This window comes from Sinocyclocheilus anshuiensis, unplaced genomic scaffold (assembly GCF_001515605.1).
Source record: "Sinocyclocheilus anshuiensis isolate Anshui unplaced genomic scaffold, SAMN03320099.WGS_v1.1 scaffold1736, whole genome shotgun sequence".
Lineage (NCBI taxonomy): Eukaryota > Metazoa > Chordata > Actinopteri > Cypriniformes > Cyprinidae > Sinocyclocheilus > Sinocyclocheilus anshuiensis.
In genome coordinates this window covers 197,038-216,610 of record NW_015558656.1, presented here as the reverse complement: position 1 = coordinate 216,610, position 19,573 = coordinate 197,038, and the positions used below count along the sequence as shown (strand labels likewise).

Below are 19,573 nucleotides of genomic sequence, written 5' to 3'. Positions count from 1 at the left end.
AAATTAGATTGTGACACTGAGGTGCATTTTTACCTTCAGATGTGCCACTGAAAGGAAACAAGTAATGGAAACTTTAAATGAACTTCAAATGAGCTCCAAATCAGAAAAAGCTTGTCAAGGTAAAATGACCCACATCAAACAAATGTCCTCTGCTTGGAACTTGGAAAGATGAAATTTTTTTCTCCCTGGAAATTAGACATTGTTTTGTCCTGCACAACCTAAATTAGTCTCCTATGATGAATCGGATATCGGTGCAGATGAATGTAGCGTTTATATTTGCATATTACATATTACTATTTATTACTATTTTATTCTGGAAAATTCTGGTTGGTTGTTCTGATTTTTTAAAGGAATATACATGCATTTACTATAATTATTATTATTATTATTATATTCTTTTTTTGGATTAGAGGAAGCAAACAGAAATGTAATTTGAACAGAAGCATGGATGAATAAAATGAATAAAAATTCTGATACGTTTATGCAACCCAAAGTGTCTTTTTTTATTTTTACATGAAAAGGGAAAGTTTGTCAAGTCAAACTTTGAATGTTGTTCATTTGTTGGATTTAGGTTGAGTACAGTAGATGAACATCTCTATAGCATTTATATGAATAATTAAACCGAAGATCCTAACATGTTATAGTGTGTTAGAAGATCATATAAGGAGTGTCAGAATATTGTGTGTGTGTGTGTGTGGCTGTGCTAAGATGATAGTCTCTCTAAACACAGGCCACAAAAACATGAATGAAAAGAAACAAGCTTTTTGGCACAGTTGTCACACTCGCCCTTTGTTTTACTGCATTCTCTGTAGTCTTCTAGAAATGCCACATAATACAGACCTTCCCAGTGTAGAATAATAAGGTGAATCAAAATGCTCAGACAAGAGGACGAAATACTGTTGGGTAACAGATATGATGGTGTGAAGGGAAGCTAGGCACGTTCCTTCAGCCTGTCATGTCAGCTGACCTTTACAGATGATGAAAACACTAGTCTGTGGCCCTGAGGGATCTCTGAGTGCCATGAACACATTATTAGCTGGATTGACCTCCATAGCACTTCCCAGCCCTTGTACCCTGACCACTGACCTTCTGTCTGACCAATACAAACTCTTCCTTTTTACTGGAAGAACAATGTGCACTCCCCTACCTCTGTGGTTTTCTTTAGCTTGGTCAACTTCGAGAATCTTCTTTCCTTTTCCTTTTCCTTTTCCTTTTCCTTTTCCTTTTCCTTTTCCTTTCCTTTCCTTTCCTTTCCTTTCCTTTCCTTTCCTTTCCTTTCCTTTCCTTTCCTTTCCTTTCCTTTCCTTTCCTTTCCTTTCCTTTCCTTTCCTTTCCTTTCCTTTCCTTTCCTTTCCTTTCCTTTCCTTTCCTTTCCTTTCCTTTCCTTTCCTTTCCTTTCCTTTCCTTTCCTTTCCTTTCCTTTCCTTTCCTTTCCTTTCCTTTCCTTTCCTTTCCTTTCCTTTCCTTTCCTTTCCTTTCCTTTCCTTTCCTTTCCTTTCCTTTCCTTTCCTTTCCTTTCCTTTCCTTTCCTTTCCCCCTTCCACTTCCCCTTCCCTAAATATTTGACATTATTTAAAAAAAAAAAAAACTACTTTTGCGAACTACTTCTAGGTTTTACATTCAACCTTTAAAAAAAAATAAAAAAGACACTGCAGTACAATACTCTGGACTCTCTAGGTCAATAATTATAAAAAAAATGTTGAACTTTACCCTTTGGATAGCTATAGCAGGGTCATTTAGAAAATGGGCGTGGTCAAATATTCCCCAAATCCTATAAATTCTAAACGAAAACTCAAAACTTCACAAAACTGGGTAAGCACATACGGCACATGAAAGAAGCAAAGTTAAATCATTGATTTAGGTGGTTAGGTGGCTTGCTAAATATTATGTAATGTCTTTTTTCATATGTACTTAAATGCCTTATAGTGCTTGAACCCTGGTAATGCCTGCTTGCAGCTTTTTTTTTGTTGTATGTAGTAACTTTAATTATATGCCACTGATGGTGGTTTATTCCATCAACCTCCAAAAAACATTACAGTGGTCCATATGACTCCTGGCATATTCAACCAGGAGTCATATGAATATATTCATATTCAGTCTCCTGAAGCCATACAATAGGTTTGAGAAACAGACTAATGTTTATTCAATGAAAGCAATAATATGAACCAATATAATTAATATAAACAATATAATATGAAAAATTTGTGGAGTCTAAAGCAGGAAATGTTGCAGATTTCCCTTGCCATTGTAAAGAGTGAGTCACTCTGATTGCTTTGTCTTTGCAGTTAAAGTATTAATTTTATCATAAATCATAATGGGAACATTGTTTCCCTTGACCGAAGGTCTCAGCACCACTGTCATTTTGGCAAATAACTGATGGTAGAGCCGGTTAAACTTTTTTTTCCATCACTTTTCTATTTTGGGAAGGGAAAAAAAATGCGGGAAGAATGAGCGGGGAAGCCCTTACAGATACAAGTCAGCATTTCACACTACCCACTTTTGATCTTGAGATGGTGCAGAAATGCAGCAAATTCAAAAGGAATTATTAATATGCTATCATGGCAAGGTCTTTAAAACAGTATCACTAAAGCTTTGATGTAGCTGGAACATTAGGAAGTTTCGTGTCATGGTCTGGGCATGCAAAAATGCAGAGATGTTTAAGATAGTAGACAGATGTTTTACTGTTTTTTTTTTTTGTTTGTTTGTTTTTGTTTTTTTGTCAGATAAGAGGAGCTGTGTTACTGGGCTGCTTTGCCAACTGTAGATTGGAGTTTTGCATTGGAATTACTTGTTGTCATTGAAATTACTGAAGGTAGATGTCTTCAAAAACCTAGGGATGGTTTGAAGTTGGCTGTCTGTCATTACCTGAAACATTTAAAGGCACCACGACCTTGTATTGCTGATCTCATATTTAATTTATTCATTGTTAAAAGATGAAGGATGATCTACATCTGTATCTAAAAACATAAGAGAGAAATATTTGGTCTCATCTTCAAAATAATTTTTTTTTAAAAGATATTAATACTTTTATTCAGCAATGACTCATTAAATTGATGACAGTAAAGGCAGTAAGGTAATATTGGTTTTACTTAGTTTTTGATCAAGTAAATGTAGCCTTGGTGGGCATAAGAAACCTCTTTCAAAATAAAAAAATAAAAATGTAATGTTGAAATAAAAAGTGCATTAAAATAAATTATCATTATAAAAATGTAACATTCATGTTAAATATCTTGTAATGTCAGATAGCATGTCTGTTGTAAATATAGTCTTTATGCATCTTATGCAGTATGGATCTTTTCCACGTCCTCACAGTGTTCATAGTGTGATCCTCTTTAACTTTCCCCCATGACTTTTTTTTAGGAATTCCACTGAAACATGATGGCAATATAATTCAGTCATTCCCGACTTTCCACAGACACATCTTTCCTAGTAGCTTTGAGAGTGAATAGTAATGCATATATTCATGTTGAGCCTGCCCAGCGTTGAATTCATGGGGAAACCCTGCTAGAGTCGCACCATTTCACTGCTGTTCCCTGCTGTGCTCTGCAGCAGCTCGAGCGCTCCTTTTCATTCATTATTTTTGAGAAGCGTGAGGCTACGGTTTCTCAGGATGCTGCAGCACCATACGGCGGAGCTTGAAGTCACAGTCGCACATCAGAAGTTCAGAACTAGCTGCTGCTGGAAATGTGACATCCCATTTTTGGAAACAGTAGTCCAGCTGGAATATATGCATTTTATGCTGAACACATGAAATCTTTTTCACATGAAAGTTACCTGATTACTGGGTTTATTCAAGACATTTGTGTGTTAATGTTGTGACTGGAACTACTGTAAATTATTTTTCCATCTGTTCTTTTCACACACACATTCATCTTTTTTCCATCTATTCTTTTCTGGTCATATACAGATAGCAGACCTGTGTTTTACTGATGTTATCACTTTGTAATGGTAATACATATTATATTGGAGCGTAGTATAACAAAACATCAGCTGTTTTTACATAAAAAGGTCTCAAATTGTATCAATTATTATATCAGCTCAAATGCCCTCTTGTGGTCTTCTGTGACAATTGCACATGCTTATTGAGGAATGATAACTGGATCTTCTACAGATGCTCAAATGGGAATGTGGTAGTCTATATTGTATTAATTTCAATTTACACAAGTCTAACCATCAATTAATAAATAAATTAGGTTAGAAATATTTTTTTTTATAAAGGGTTTACTTCACTTTGGTGAAGGTTTTGAGAAATAACCAATAATCTAAAACGGATTATTCATTTTTATGTTTCTGCTACTATGGATATGCAGATTTATGGTTCCACAGTAACACAGAGCAAATCCATGCCTATGATTAGATATACACTACCGCTTAAAAAGTCAGTAAGTCAGTAATTGATATTTTTGTTGTTTTTGTAGTAGTTTTGAAAGAAATTAATACAATTACATTTAGGCAGCAATGATGCATTAAATTGATCTAAAGTAACAGTACATTTATAATGATGATTTCAGTTTGAAGTAAATGCTGTTCTTTGCATTTTTCTATTATCTATTAATGAAGAAAAGATGATAATGATAAATGTGTTCTTGAGCTCCCTTGAAAATTGCCTTAAAAACATACTATATTTTTGATCAAATAAATGCAGCCTTGGTCAGCATAAGAGAACCCCAAGTTTACCTTACTGACCTCAAACATTTGAAAAGTATAGTGAATTCAGAACTACTCTTACAAGTGTTTGACTTTCACATACAGTCAGAGCTGAGGGCTGCGTGAGTGCAGGGGTTAAATATTCATGTTGTCTTTGGGACTGAATGGATCTAGAGAGCCGGAAATCTAGGTCACTGCTGGCACCACTGGGGTTACCATTAAAATCTGGGTCACCTGTTAGCATGCACTGACGTTGCGTGACTAAGCAAAGACGGCTGGTAATTGGCTGTCAGGGTGCCCGAGTTGCACATCCAACTTGGACAGGAGTTATGATTTTAGCATTCAAATTATTACACACATCACCTTTAAGCATGAAATGTTTCTTAATATTATAAATGGTGTGTGTGTGTGTTTTAATCTACTCGGTCATGAACGTTGTTCTTTTTTTGTGCTTTTTTACAGAAAGAGCTCAGCCTTCCCAGACGAGGAAGTTTGTGAGTAAATCTACTTTGTCTTAAATTTAACATGACACAAAATTGAGCCTAGACATAAACCAGCATAACATTTTTAAAGATATTTTTATATATTTTTTTTCATCTACAGAACAGAGTCAGGGTAGTATGAAAGCCTGTTTCCACAACGGAATTTAAAAAAAAAGGACTTTTTAATCTAACAATTCAATTAATTGCAATTATATATTCAGAATTGTAAGATATAAACTTTTTTTCTCAGAATTCTGTCACATTAACCTGTAATTGTGAATTTAAAACTTTAAGATGTATAAACTTCCGGTAGGCACCATTAAGATGGCTGTGAGGGATAGACTTCTGATTTGTTCAGTGGGTTATGCTGTTGTGTACTTTGTCATCATCCAGCCATTAAAACATTGAAAATGCATCTTTCCAAAAAGAAACTTTTAAATGAATGTGTTGGAAAATGTAGGAGTGACCTAAGACCTTGAGGCAGAGTAGGACTTTTATCAATCAAAGCCTACTTTTAATTGATGGAAAATTAAAAATGACAATCTGTTGATCATAAGTGCAATAAATTCTTACATGCTTTGTTTTACAGAGAATTACTAGATTTCATTATTAAAAGAAAAAAAAAAGCATATCGTTCTCTTGGTCATATATATATATATTTTTTTGCTTTGAAGATTTTGAGAGACAAAAATGTGAAACGTGCCTAGTTAGCTACATTTCTGAAAATAACAGTTTTATGTAAATTACTTTCCCATGTCGAGCTTCTTTATGCAAGTTGATGAGTAAACAGTTCTTTTGTTGTCCTTACATCCACATAAAAGGATTTGCTTGTTAAAGCATGGCTTGCATTCATATTTTTATTTATTTATTTGTTTATTTTTGGAGTTGCACATTTGCATACAAATAATATGAAATAAAACCTTTTTTAGAAATTGCAGCTGATATTGATTGCAAAATGGTAATGGCATACATGTAAATACCGCTGAGTTTTGTTTACTCCATCATGTTGAGCTCAAGGCTTCCAGGCAATCTCTTGCATAGGCCGAGTCATCACACAGCTATCTTGAACTTTGGCAGTGACCAGACATTTGAAATAATAAGATCTTTTACTGTCATCTGAACTGGGCCCTCAGTAAACTGTCATCTACATGTTGCAACATTTATGGTAGGGCTTCATAGTTACTTGAAATTTAAATCATGATATGACCTAGAATAAAAGTGAAAAGTGAAGTATGGTGACCCATACTCGGAATTAGTGCTCTGCATTTATCCCATCCAAAGTGCACACACACAGCAGTGAACACACACACCGTGAACACACACCCGGAGCAGTGGGCAGCCTTTTTTTTTTTATGCTGCGGCGCCCGGGGAGCAGTTGGGGGTTCGGTGCCTTGCTCAAGGGCACCTCAGTCGTGGTATTGAAGGTGGGAGAGAGCGCTGTACATTCACTCCCCCCACCTACAATCCCTGCCGGTACGAGACTCGAACCCGCAACCTTTGGGTTACGAGTCCGACTCTAACCATTAGGCCATGACTTCCCCCAATGATTATTAATCATGCAATCTCTATGTAAACTGAAGTAAATATTTGACCTTCATGGGTGTTATACAGGTGAAGGCGTGAAAATGATGACAGAATTTTCATTTTTCATCTTTAAAGGGTTTTATAATATGAACTAAAGCTTTGTTTACTCGCGTCTCTTTATAGGATGCATACTCATCAGTTGCATTTAATAATGAAACCTTCACTCCCTGCTTTTTATGCATTTATTAATGAAACCTGCACTCTCTGATTTCTATGAGGGAGTCTTGAGTAACAGGACAAACTTATATTACTGACAGTTCAAATAAACCAATCTGTGCATTACACCCTAGCCATTGGTTTGGATTTTCAAACAGTTCCTTAAAAAAGTTCCTTAGAATTTTTAGGAGAAGCATTATAAATATACTGTCACACACCTGGATTGTTTTTGTTGTTTTCATCCCTCATGGGCTCTGTGTGACCTAGTTTCTGTCTCCCATTGATTATGTCATTTAGTTCAGGTGTGTCTTGTCTATTATCCTCGTTTACGAATGTACTTTAGTCCCTGTCTGTTCAGTTAGTGTTTGTCCGGTCTGCTACGTTCCTACATGTTCCTACTACGTTCCTACATGCCTGTTCTGTCCTGGATTTACCCTTGTGTGGATTTATTAAAGACTATTTGCATTAACCTTCATCTTGTTCGTGCGTTTATCTCACTTTATCTCACCTTATCTATAAACATAAAAAAATAATACAAAATAAATTGAATAAAAAAATTAATTGAAACTGTTGACTGGCATAAAGTAAGAGTATTGAGCTCTAAATTGAATGTGGATGGTATAGCTCATATTTTGGTTTGGGACAGATGAGACGAAGACTTCCTGAGCTTACAATTTTGCAAACATGACATTTTGAAACATAAACAGCTTTAAAAGTGATCGGTTAGGTCCGTCAATCTCTGCATTCCCTCTGAATGTTAGGTTATCTTCACTCATAATGTTCTCTGCTGTCAGTAAATACTCAGATACTTTTGAACAAGGTTGGAGAGCCCACAGGCACATATTGTGACACATTGTGTATTTTCATTCTGGCTGTATGTGCTCGACCTCCATTCACTCATAAAGCTGGCAAGAGACAGGATATTTTTTTATATAACTTTGATTGTATTCATCGGAAAGAAGAAAATTGTATACATTTAGGATGGTTTGACAGTGAGTACATTTTCAGTTCATTTTAGGTGAACTATCCCTTTAAAGTCCTTGTTGGTGTAATGGGCTGTTCCCAATACTTTTGTACATGAATGTATGTACTGTATGCGATATTATTTTATAGAAAAATAAAAATTTTAATATAATATAGTTGGATATAATGCAACATTTGTTTTCTGCCCAAGCCCTTTAATCAAGTGCGATATTTGGCTCTTCATAGTGAAATGGATGGATATATTAATGGACTTGAAGGCAAAGCCGAGGGGTGGAGGGTGTCTAGTATTGGGGGTCTTAGGATGGCATCTCTGCTTTTTGTGGATGATATCATCCTGATGGCTTCATCGGGCTGTGAACTTCAGTGTTTACCTGGGCCGTTTGCAATTGAATGCGTAGTGGCGGGTAGAGAAGTTCCTCGAGGTCTTTTTCACAAGTGTTGGTAGGGTGGGGCATGCGATTGACAGTCTGATTGGTGTGGTGGCAGCAGTAAAGTGGTCATTGTACCAGGGCAGGCTGTCATAGTGAAAAGAGAGCAACGCCTGAAGGCAGAGCTCTCAATTTACCAGTCGATATGTGCTCCAACCTATGGTCATGAGCCTCTTGGTAATGACTGAAAGAATACGTTTGTGGGTACAAGCGACTGAAATGAGTTTTCTCTGGTGTCTGGGCTGACCCTGAGAGACAGGCAGCGAAGCTTGGACATCCAGGAGAGACTCAGAATAGAGCTGCTGCTCCACACCATTTAAAGGAGCCAGTTGAGATGGCTCCTGGACACCTTCCGGTGGAAGTGTTCCAGGCATGTCCAACAAGGAAGAGACCCCAGGGCAGACCCAGGAGAGATTATATATATCGGCTGGCCAGGTGAATGCCTTGGGATCCCCCAAGATGAGCTAGAGGAAGTGGCCAGGGAAAAGGACATCCTAAACCTGCTGTCACCGCAACCAAATGAATGGACAGATGGATCTCTGGTCTGCATCAAAAAGGTCTTCATTAGGGCTGTTAATTTAACACTAATAATAAAAAGAAACGATGCAATTAAAACCATTAACATTTCAGGTTAACTTATCACATATTGTGTAATTAATTCTATTAATAAGATTGATTGACAGCCCTATAGTTTTAAGCCTAGGTATATAGAATTATAGGCATAAAGAATTGTTTAATACTCTTATCAGTAAAGTTTGGTGGAGTCAAGATAATGACAGTTCAAGAAGGGTCTGCCATATGTTTATATGTCTGTTTGGTGGTGGTGGTTGTGGCTGTTTGTGTTTGTAATAGGTCAGAGATTTCATTTTCTATATTTAGAAACCATGACAGTTGGCAGTTTTTTATGGTGACCCTGATGACTGTGTCTGGTGTCAGTTGACCTGTCAGGCATATGTGAAGGTGCAAATCTGTACTTTACCAAGATCACAGAATCACAGGTTGTGCAATAGTAGTTTTTAGTTTGAAACAAGTAACATTAGGAATTTACATTAAAATATACAATACATATTGTTTGATTGACCCCATACCACCTTGGTGTGTTTCTTCCCCCTTTTTATTCTAATTATGACATATTTATTTATTCATCCATCCCACACAGTAACTGAAGTTCAGAAGTGATTTGTGGTAAATGTACAAAAGATATTTCAAGCAATTCTATAATAAACATTTTTTGTTTGCTGGTTTACATATCCTGTTTCAACCTGTTTTAGACATGTCACACTTTTTTTCCACTCCGCAATGCTCACATCCTATGTTCAAAATATTCAAAATATTTATTTATGAGAAAACTGATTGCTAGTGCAGTGTCTCTGAAAATACATGCTCATCATACCCATTTTCCGTCAGTTACGCTCTCTCGTTTGGATGTATGTGATAGATCTTCAATATGTCTCAACCTGTCAGAAACAAATTAGAAGAAAAAAGCATGTCAATGAATTTTATTGGCCTTTTGCGTTTATGATTTATGGCATGCGGCTGTGACGACGGCATGGGCATTGTGTGATGAATGTGCTGTTACGGTTGTCCGTTTGTTTCTGAGAGGGAGTGAGTCAATGCAATGGTCATGTGACTGGGCTCGATCAACAGTGGGATGTAGTTGAAGTGGTGGATGGGGAGGTTATGGACACTCAGGTCATGCTCTCCACATGTGTTTACTCAATGTTAATTAGAAGTGAGTCACCCGTTTATGCATCAGCATCGGCAGCAGCAGGTCAATGGCCCTGAGATGTGTTTTGACTTTTAAAACCTTATCTATTTATTTTTAATAAAATGTATTTACTACAAATAAAGTAGCTTTTATAAATGTATAACATTATTAAAATTTTCCTAGCTAGCAAATGGTGAAAATTGTGGTGAAAAATGGTGAGATTTCTATATAGATTTTAGTTTTAGTAATTTTAGTACTTAAACTTCTTTCATTTCACTTTGCATTTCATTTAGGCTACTTGCCATGGCAACATTTCTAATTTTCATGTAAATTTCTTTTAACTTAGCACCACAATGATATGATGTGTTGATAGGGTGTTGATATGAGGTTACTAGGGTGTTAGGTTTAGGTTTTATTTTTTATATTTACAATTTTAATTTTAGTTTAAGTTTTAGTAATTTTGCTGTTTTTGTCATTTTATTATTATTTTAAAAATATTTCTTAGCTTTGTTTTAATTTGTTTTTAATTTCTGTTTTAGTAAACAGAAAGTTTTAGTATTTTCTTTTATAGTATTTTAGTATATTCTGTTTTAGTATTTCAATTTAAACCGTTTCAGTTAAACAGTATTTCAACTTACTATCTTATTTCTATTAGTTGCCAATGCAACATTTCTAATTTAAGTGTAAGCAGAAAGTGGTTTTCCTGTAATATTTATATTTCTGTTTTAATTATTTTTTTTTCTCAGCTATTATATCACATGAGTAGCAGTGCGTTTTATTTTTATTTTTTTATATATATTTTTTTTTTATGAATTTGTGTGTTTTTCATTAACTTACATTATTGGAAAATATACGATTATTAAAATATGACTCCTTTAAGTTGACCTCTTTTAATTCCTTTAGATATCCTTCTAACGTGCATGTATGTTATTGTCCAGTATGATGGCAGTGTGGAAAAGAAAGGGTTACAGCAATTAATGAATGTAAATAGAGGGTAATAAGTGAAGTGTGACCTGTTAAATCCCAGTGGAGCAGACCCAGCAGCCTCAGCTGATTGCTTCATTCCCTCAAACACATGTGCACATGCACACAATGAGCCTCGAACATTCTTGAACAATCTAAAAGATTAAAGCTATTTTGATTATACATTAAAGCATTGTCTCTTTGCTTCAGATAAATATGTTTCAGATAAATAAGTTTTGCTAATCCAGTTTCTCAGCATGAATGAGTGTGGCCTAATTCAGAAGAACTGCAGCAGGTGTTTAACTGGGTTCTGTCCTTACGCCCCACTTCCCGACCGCCTGCTGCTTCTGCTCGGTCTGATGCGCTGTACACTGTCATCTGCGATTGTGTGCTCCCATGAGCCTGCCAACTGTGGACAACAATTTACTTTTCCTGAAATGCAGCCCATTAGACTCGGTGTATTCACATTTGTGGTGTAAGTGGTTTTGCCTTCGTGTCTAGTTTTTAAACAACTCCTTGTTCAAGCTCTTGTTTTCTCCAGTCTGTGCTATTGCAATGCTCTCTTGGCAGGTCTTCCAGCCAGTTCTGTCAAACCTCTACAACTAATCCAGAATGCGGCTGCAAAATTAGTCTTTAATGAGCCGAAAAGAACGCATGTCACACCTCTGTTCATCAATTTGCACTGGCTACCAATAGCTGCTTTCATAAAATTCAAGCCATTGATGTTTGCCTACAAAACAACCACTGGCAATGCACCCCTTTACCTAAATCCAGACTTGTATGCCCTCCAGAAACTTGCATTCTTTAAAGGGTTAGTTCACCCAAAAATTAAAATTAGCCCATAATTTACTCACCCTCATGTCATCCTAGGTGTATATGACTTTCTTCTTTCAGACGAATCCAGTCGGAGTTATATTAAAAATTGACTTTGATCTTTCAAGCTGTTTCATGGCACTTGTTGCATGCTTCTGTCCAAAACGCGTTTGGTCTCGTTCTGTATCGCGTATCTTGTCAGTGTCTGCCTTTTGTTCTTTAATATTTTAAATTGTTTTTAGCTTTATTTTTTGTTTTTCATTTAAATGTTAAGTTTTGAAATTTTGTTGTATGCATTTGTCATTTTTATTTAATCTCTTTATTTTTAAAATGTGTATAGGTAGCATTTATAAAGTTTTAGCTTTTAGTTTTGGATCTGTTTTTAGTTGTTTTAATACTACAATTGATTGCTTCTGTTGTCCTCATGTGTAAGTCGCTTTGGATAAAAGCGTCTAATAAATGACTAAATAAATAAATAAAACAAGTTAAATAAAAAGCACCCATCCATAAAAAAAAGTGTCTCACACGGCTCCGGGGGGGTAAACAAAGGCCTTCTGTAGCGACTCGATGCATTTTTGTAAGAAAAATATCCATATTCAAAACGTAATAATCACTTTAATGACCCTTTAAGTGAACGTCACTTTGTAGTGCCATCCCAAAGAGGCACAAAATCACTTTCACAGACTTTTACCTTAATTGTTCCCTGCTGGTGGAATGACCTGCCCAACTCAATCTGAGCAGCTGAGTCCTTAGCCATCTTCAAGAAATGTCTGAAAACACATCTCTTCCATCTACACTTGACCCTCTATCACTAGAACTCTGGAAAACACTTTAGTATAGGGACCAATTCTCACTATTGACTAGTTTCTTATTAGCATATATTAATAGCATATTGGCTATTTATTAGTACTTATAAAGCACATATTCTGCATGACCATATTCTACATACCTAATCTACTCAATACCTTAACTTAACAACTAACTTACTAAGCAATAATTAGGAGTTTGAGGCGAAAGTCGTAATTAATAGTTAATTAATAGCAAGAATTGGACCTTAAAGTCCCCCTGTAGTCAAAAATTATATCATTTAAAACTCATCTTTGAGCATCAAAATGACATATTTAAATGTTTTTTTCTTGTGAAAATAATTTTCTCATGCCTTGAATGCAACTCTACACCCTTGCCTCATTTATTATACGCGGATCTATGAATACGCAAATTAGCCCCACCTCCACTCAGTCACACACCAGCCAGCCATGAAGCCAGCGCCTCTTGAACTGTAGTAAACGCGATTACAATGGCAATGGCAAGTGGAAATATTGGTTTAATTAAGCCATATGTGTTTGAACCAGAAATAAGCTGGTATGTTCAACGTAAGCAAGGAGACTGATGGCTAACTTCGTGAGGTAACATTATCTGTTTGCGCTGGTTCGTACACGGATAATTTTTTATTTTTTTTATTTATTTATTTTTTTTACAATTAACATTACAATTAACTAGATAATTATTAATGAAGAATTATAATGAAGTTATAAGTAAAATATAATGAAGTTATAAGTAAAATATTTGGGGTTTAAAACAACATATTGTAATGCAATCATGATTTCAAAGAGTAGGGTGAATTCAGGTGGATTGGGACACTTTTCCAAGCCATTTCAATGACAAAAAGTGTCCCAATCATTTGATTTTGTCAACTATTTGATACACGCAATAATAAAATACTGTATAGTTAAATAGTTATTTTAGTTAAATACGTATATTGTATAGCTTATGCGGTATTTACTGACTGTGAATGGAGACGTCAATCATCAGCTGCGCGCGTGAACACTGTGCTTTGCATGAATCTCGCCACAACCATCCTTTGCCAAATGATAAGCACGCTACTATATCACGATTTTATTTTCTGTTAGTGTTCATTACAAAACTTTTTTAATCTTTGTTTTGTGTAAATTACAGTTGATTCATGTGAAATATCCACTCCTGTACATCATGTGCAATATCATCAGATGATCTCTTGTTGGTGGAAAGACTGTAAAGCCGCGCGATGCGTGATATCACAACAGATGGCGGTAATATACCGCCATCTAGTCAGAAGACGACGCTGCGCTGCATTGCATTACAGGCTCGTGACTCGTCCGAACGCAAAACGGAATGTAGTGTTTGGTCGCGCTACATCCCTACTTGCTGGAAAAAGTAGTTAGCTACAGGAAAAGCTACACTGTTTTAAAAGTAGCGTCGCTACTGTAAAGCTACTGAAAAATGTAGTTAAGCTAGTAGCGTCGCTACTTGTAGCTAGCTACTCCCCAACACTGCCTGGAAGGGCCAAGTTTGCCCACACCTGCACTAGACCCTCTGCTTTGCAGCACAGTTAATGATATGCTAAGGATAGGATCCCTTGACGCGATTGGTTATTGAATTTTGTGACGTAGCAAAAAAAAAAGTCTGTTTCAAACCGCGTTTCTGTGACTGCCTTTGGGAAACTACAGTTTTAAGGAGAAAATACTCAGCAATGGTGTTGATATATGGATTGGCACATGGTTTGTCTAAAAGCATATTAAAAACACCACATAGACAAATAAACAACATAAAAAACTTGATTTTCACCACAGGGGGACTTTAAAATAAAGTGTGACTAGAATCTACATGTTTTCTTATTTATAAAAAAACCTTGACCCTCTAACACTAGCATTCTCTATTCCTTTTCTATTCTATTCTATTTACTTTTATAAAAATAATAATAACTTAACCCTAACATTAGCTCTATCTATGCTATCTCTTTTATATATACTTTTTATTCTTTTTTTATATATTATTTAATGAAAAATAAAAAACCTTGCTATGTACTGTGTTAGACTAAACCGGGACTTGTCACAGCACTTATATATTGTTGCTCTTTTGCTGTTTAGATTGCTTCTATTGCCTTCATTTGTAAGTCACTTGGGATAAGAGCATCTGCTAAACTGCTAAATGATTAAATGTAAAAGTAAATCTTCATCCTGTTGTTTGCCTGAGCACTTGAAAGATTGTCCAGTGTTATAGTAATCTCAGTTTGCACTCAAGCACATATTGCAGAAAGTACAAAGTACACATGCAAATCAGCATGTATGTGCACCATGAGAGTGTAAGTGAGTAGGTTTTTGTCCCCATAAAAAGGGACTTTTTTTGGTACATTTAGTTATGATTCTCTTAATTTTGTTGGCACCCTTGTTTCAAAGTACATTTCAAATGTGATGTATGTATTCAAACATGATGTTGCAATACTTGGTTAGTAATGTTTTCAAGTATGCCAGAGCCATTTATCTTCATTTATCTTCATCTTTTTAGCCATTTCCTACATCATCTAGGGTTTTGAGGAATATGTCTCTCATTTTACTGGAGCATATTGATGTTGCTAAGCAGAAGGACACATGTGGTTTCAGGTCTGATGCCTTTCCCGGCTTTGAGTTTCATTAGCAGGTCTTTAGCAGAACTCGGGTTAAATTGCTTGTTAAATCTTGAGCTCATTATAGCAGCGGTCTCCAAGCACCTTTGTCCCCAGTGAAACTCAGTGCCTGGTACAGACTAGTGCAATATAATCACAAGATTCGTTTCAAGGCATTCTAGAAAATTGATGTTTTGTCATATTCCTTAGAGCAGAGGTATTCAATTAAAGCTTCAAAATGATCAGTCTTTATATTTCCTTCCCAGCAGAGGCCTGGATAATACTTTTTTTGGAATAGTTACTGTAAATTTCCGTCTCCAAAGCAGTGGTATCTTAGAATTTTTCTACAAAATCATAAAATATTTAATCAGTTGACCCCAATTAGTTGTGAATGTTAAAAGGTAAGATAAAATGTTTTATCAGGCTATTTTACATTTCAATACCTATGGCAGGAGGCCATACGACTGAGCAAAGATACTGTATGTTGTCTAGGGTTTTCCTCTTGAAGTCTGGACCATATTTTTATTTTGTTTAAATTGAATATCTACTAAAACAATGCACATAATAATCGAAACGCTCTCGCTGTCATCAAGCAGAAAACAATTAGTAATTTCAAAGTTTTATTTGTCTTTTCTTGCCATCTACATTTTATTTATTTTTATTTATTTATTTTGCTGTTCACTGTGTTTCTGCTACTGATGTACAACCCTGAACAGTTGTGGTGTGTACAGATCTGTGGTTTTGATGCGCTGCTCACTTTGAACTGTGGAAACTGTAAAAATGTTGCTACTATAGTTACGTCTCATAGTCGCATCGATTCTTCGATGCGATGGCGCCGCAGACGGCAGCCTCAGTGTTTGGCTCTCCAGTGTTTGTACTGTTTTTGTTAGTTTTTCCTGTTTTTTGTTTCTCAAACACGATCAGTTTTACCAGGGATGAGCTGCTGAACATTCGGCAGAACACACCACACAATCTTCTACCGGATTTTGTTTATTCGGCTGAACGTTGTAGTCGGCGGAGCTGTTGCGCTGATCAAGCGCTTCAGGACGCGCAGACGGGGGAAGCGATGTGTGTTGTTGTTGTCTCCGTGTACTGCAAGCTTGTGACACTATAACAAATTCCTTGTATGTGCAAACATACTTGGCAATAAAGCTCTTTCTGATTTCTCTTTCTTTCTGATAGTTAGGAACCAGCGAAACCTACGAACCAAACTAGGGTCGGGAATTGGACTATCTGCTATTTGAGGACCACTGTCTTGAAAGTTAAACTTTTTCAGTTTGTTGGCAAGACAGCATATATTTTGTTTAAGCTTTTTGTCTAATATTTATTTTTTATTTTATTTAAGCTTTATTTCAAATAATGAAAATGTTAATTTTGAACTGTTTTAGTTTTAGTGCACTTCAGTGCTAGTCCAAGTTATAAACTCCCACCTCCAAATCTCTGTGGTACTCTGTTCTAAATATAGCTCAGGTCCTTCCTTCAATTGAAGTCTGTGGAATTTTCTTGCCCTTTTTATTATCTGGCAGGTAAAAACAAAAGTCTTATTGCTTCGAGAAATAACAGCACATTATTTGAGATATGATTCATATCTGTAGCAGCTGTGCTGGATGAGGTACACACCAAAGATGAATTATTGGGGTTAAGGATTTGCTCAAATTCTTAACTTAACTATGCAAATTTTTTATGTTTGCCTTAGCAAACACTAATGAGGTGTCTTCATGTCTTGTTCTTGGGTTCTCTTTGTTCTTTTGAGGCATTTATTGCTTATTTCGCACCTTTGTTTTGAACATTGACAGGTATGCTGCAGTGTAATGTGGGAAAAACACCAACAACATGAATGATGGTCAATAGCCCTGCTGCAGTTAGGAAGTGCTGCATGTACTGTAGACTCCTCTGACTGTGCTTTGCTGACGTAAGTCCCCTTCCTCAGTGGAGGAGGGGCATTGGATCTGTTTAGTGCTGGTGCGTGAGCGACAGGGGAGGGGAAAAGCTTTGTCGCCCAGCCTCCCTGCCCTCCACAGGCAGTTGATGATCACATCTGACAGCTCGGGGTGGAAGTTGAACAGCTCAGAGCGCTGGGTCTCCAGTATCTACTCCTCCCCTGTGAGCAGCTCTCAGCCGCTTTCTCTGCACCAGAGCCTGGCTTTGGTTCTTTGTCAGCGCATGGGGGTGCGGGCAGACGAGCGGTGTGAATATATCATGTACACAATAGAGTGAACGAGTGCAGTGCGACCATGAAAGCCCAGCGAGAAAGGCTGAGGATTCCGGGGTTGACATTGGAGTGAGTATTTTCCCTTCTCTCTCACGTCTTCTCTGGCTGGGATGACAGCAGGCTGTTTATCTGCAGTGTGTCTGTCGCTGTAGTGGTGGCGGCACATCTGAGCTGAGCAGTGCAGCATTACCACAGTAGCAGCGTCTGCGGCATGTGTTGAAGGGTAAATATAGGTTTGCTAGCTTGTGTAGATCCAGCTAGTGTCCCTTTGCGGCAGCTTTGCATGTGATTTTTTTTATGGAACGGGCTCATGTTTGGATAAAAGACGTTGATGCTAGATCAATACAGGATCATCTTCTAGCCATGGCTTGTCAGACTAGAGCCAGAAGGACTTGCGCAGCTGGTGACCTGCCTTTCTGTTTTGCTGCGCTGACATCTCCTCTCGCAGCATTTATACTGTAGCTTTTGATCGCCATCGCTTACTAAATTAACTGGTTAAATCCCCCCCTACAGAAGGCCTGTTTGTTGTCGACCTGTTAGCAGGTCAAAGACGCCACAATACTGTAGTGTTTGGTGCAGCGACGTAAACGGTTAATCTCTTGTCATACTCGATTGGCCATTGATGTTTTGATAAGATGAGACGCCTTTGTTTTTGTTTACAGGGGTCGCAAGAGATGCATGTTTGCAGCTGTGATCAGGTGTTGCATCATGGCTGCTGTTGCTAAGGATACAGATACATGCGTATCTCCTGGACATGTCAGCTCAGCAGTTTCACCTGACATGTTTTGTTTCTCCACAAAAGCAATGCTTGATAAACGCATGATATTTGTAGATCAACAATTATTTTTGTGAATGTTTTAATGCTAATTAAATTGGAACATGTGGCCAGTCTGTATAATATCAACAAGTATACAATAAAAAAACATTTCATGCATAGGCAATGGAATGAAATGGACCATTGTTGTGGCAACCTCGTCACAAAACGGTGTCTTACCCGAAATGCCTTCAATGGTCATGCATGATGCTGCTCTGTGGTTAATGCATGCCAGTTCGTGTATGTCTCTGCACTCATATAAGCTCTCAACTTCAAAAACTACATCCTGAAAGAGACTGTTCTTGTCCATGATGAACATTCACAAAACTCAATTTGACTTTCAGCCTCACTCCACGAAGCTTGAGCCCAACTCCCACAAGCCCTTGCAGCCCATGCAGCCCGCTGCACGCATTTCATTTTTGGAGGTAAGCGCGTGCTTCTTTTACATAGCCATTTTGTTTCGAGGCTTACCGTGTTCAAGGCTCTGTGTTCCGCCACTGAAAATGAAAGCATGGAGTTCAGTGATCAAAACGGCACAGGGTCTTTATTCATTTACCTCTTTTGAGTTTTATTTTTTTTACATTTGAAATCTTTGAATGGGATTTTATTGTCTAAAACTGTGGGGAATAGCTTTGTTTCTTGTGCTTGTATAATATATCTTATATTCACCCCCTTCCCCCAACCTTTTTGGTGAGTCTCTCATTCACCCTCTTTTATGTGATAAATAGGATTTGCTACTTTGGCCATTGAACATTTTGGTGGAAAGAGCTCTGCACCATTTCTGGTGGAATCCAGGTCATTTCAAAAGATTAAAAATGAGGAACTGTGGCAGCGATTACTTTTACGGCAAAGACAAAGGAAGCATTTTTGAGAAAGCAAGACTTTTTGAATAGTATGTTTTTTAGACTTGATAACACAGTGAATTAACCAATTGGAAAAAATTGTGGTTTTAAAGGTTAGAATACATTTCATAAGGAGTTTACACAAAATGCATTAATTTGCTTTTAAAAATACATAAATGAATACATTTAGACAAAGTCTAATTTATATATTATATTATATTTTATTATATTATATTATATTATATTATATGATATTATATTATATTATATTATATTATATAACACTTTGAAGCAAGTGTGGTGACTTTGTGATTTATGAACATGCATTGGAGCTCTTGATGGTGAATGTGTGTAGTCACAAAATCAGAAACCCCTTCCTTTGAAATTTGATCACAAATGGTCACCGGAGACTCATTTGAGACGCATGTTGTTACCTGTTAACAGCAAAGTGTCTGAGCTCACACTCTTGTAATCGGATTATTCAGGACAGGTTTTAAGACCAGGTATAACCATGGCTGT

General features: G+C 36.8%; 1 protein-coding gene across 4 annotated transcripts in view; it reads left to right on the top strand.

Moving 5' to 3' along the window:
* The window catches only part of LOC107681051 (microtubule-associated serine/threonine-protein kinase 4-like), a 135,346-nt gene that overhangs the window by 81,947 nt on the left and 33,826 nt on the right, over window positions 1-19,573 (top strand). For 3 of the 4 annotated variants that reach the window (XM_016477197.1, XM_016477193.1, XM_016477196.1), the window contains one exon: window positions 5,110-5,141. In XM_016477197.1, coding sequence (XP_016332683.1) covers window positions 5,110-5,141 — 32 coding nt within the window. Of the gene's footprint in view, window positions 1-5,109; window positions 5,142-17,173; window positions 17,468-18,556; window positions 18,638-19,573 lie in introns of those variants that run through there. The other variant, XM_016477195.1, reaches the window with a different exon arrangement.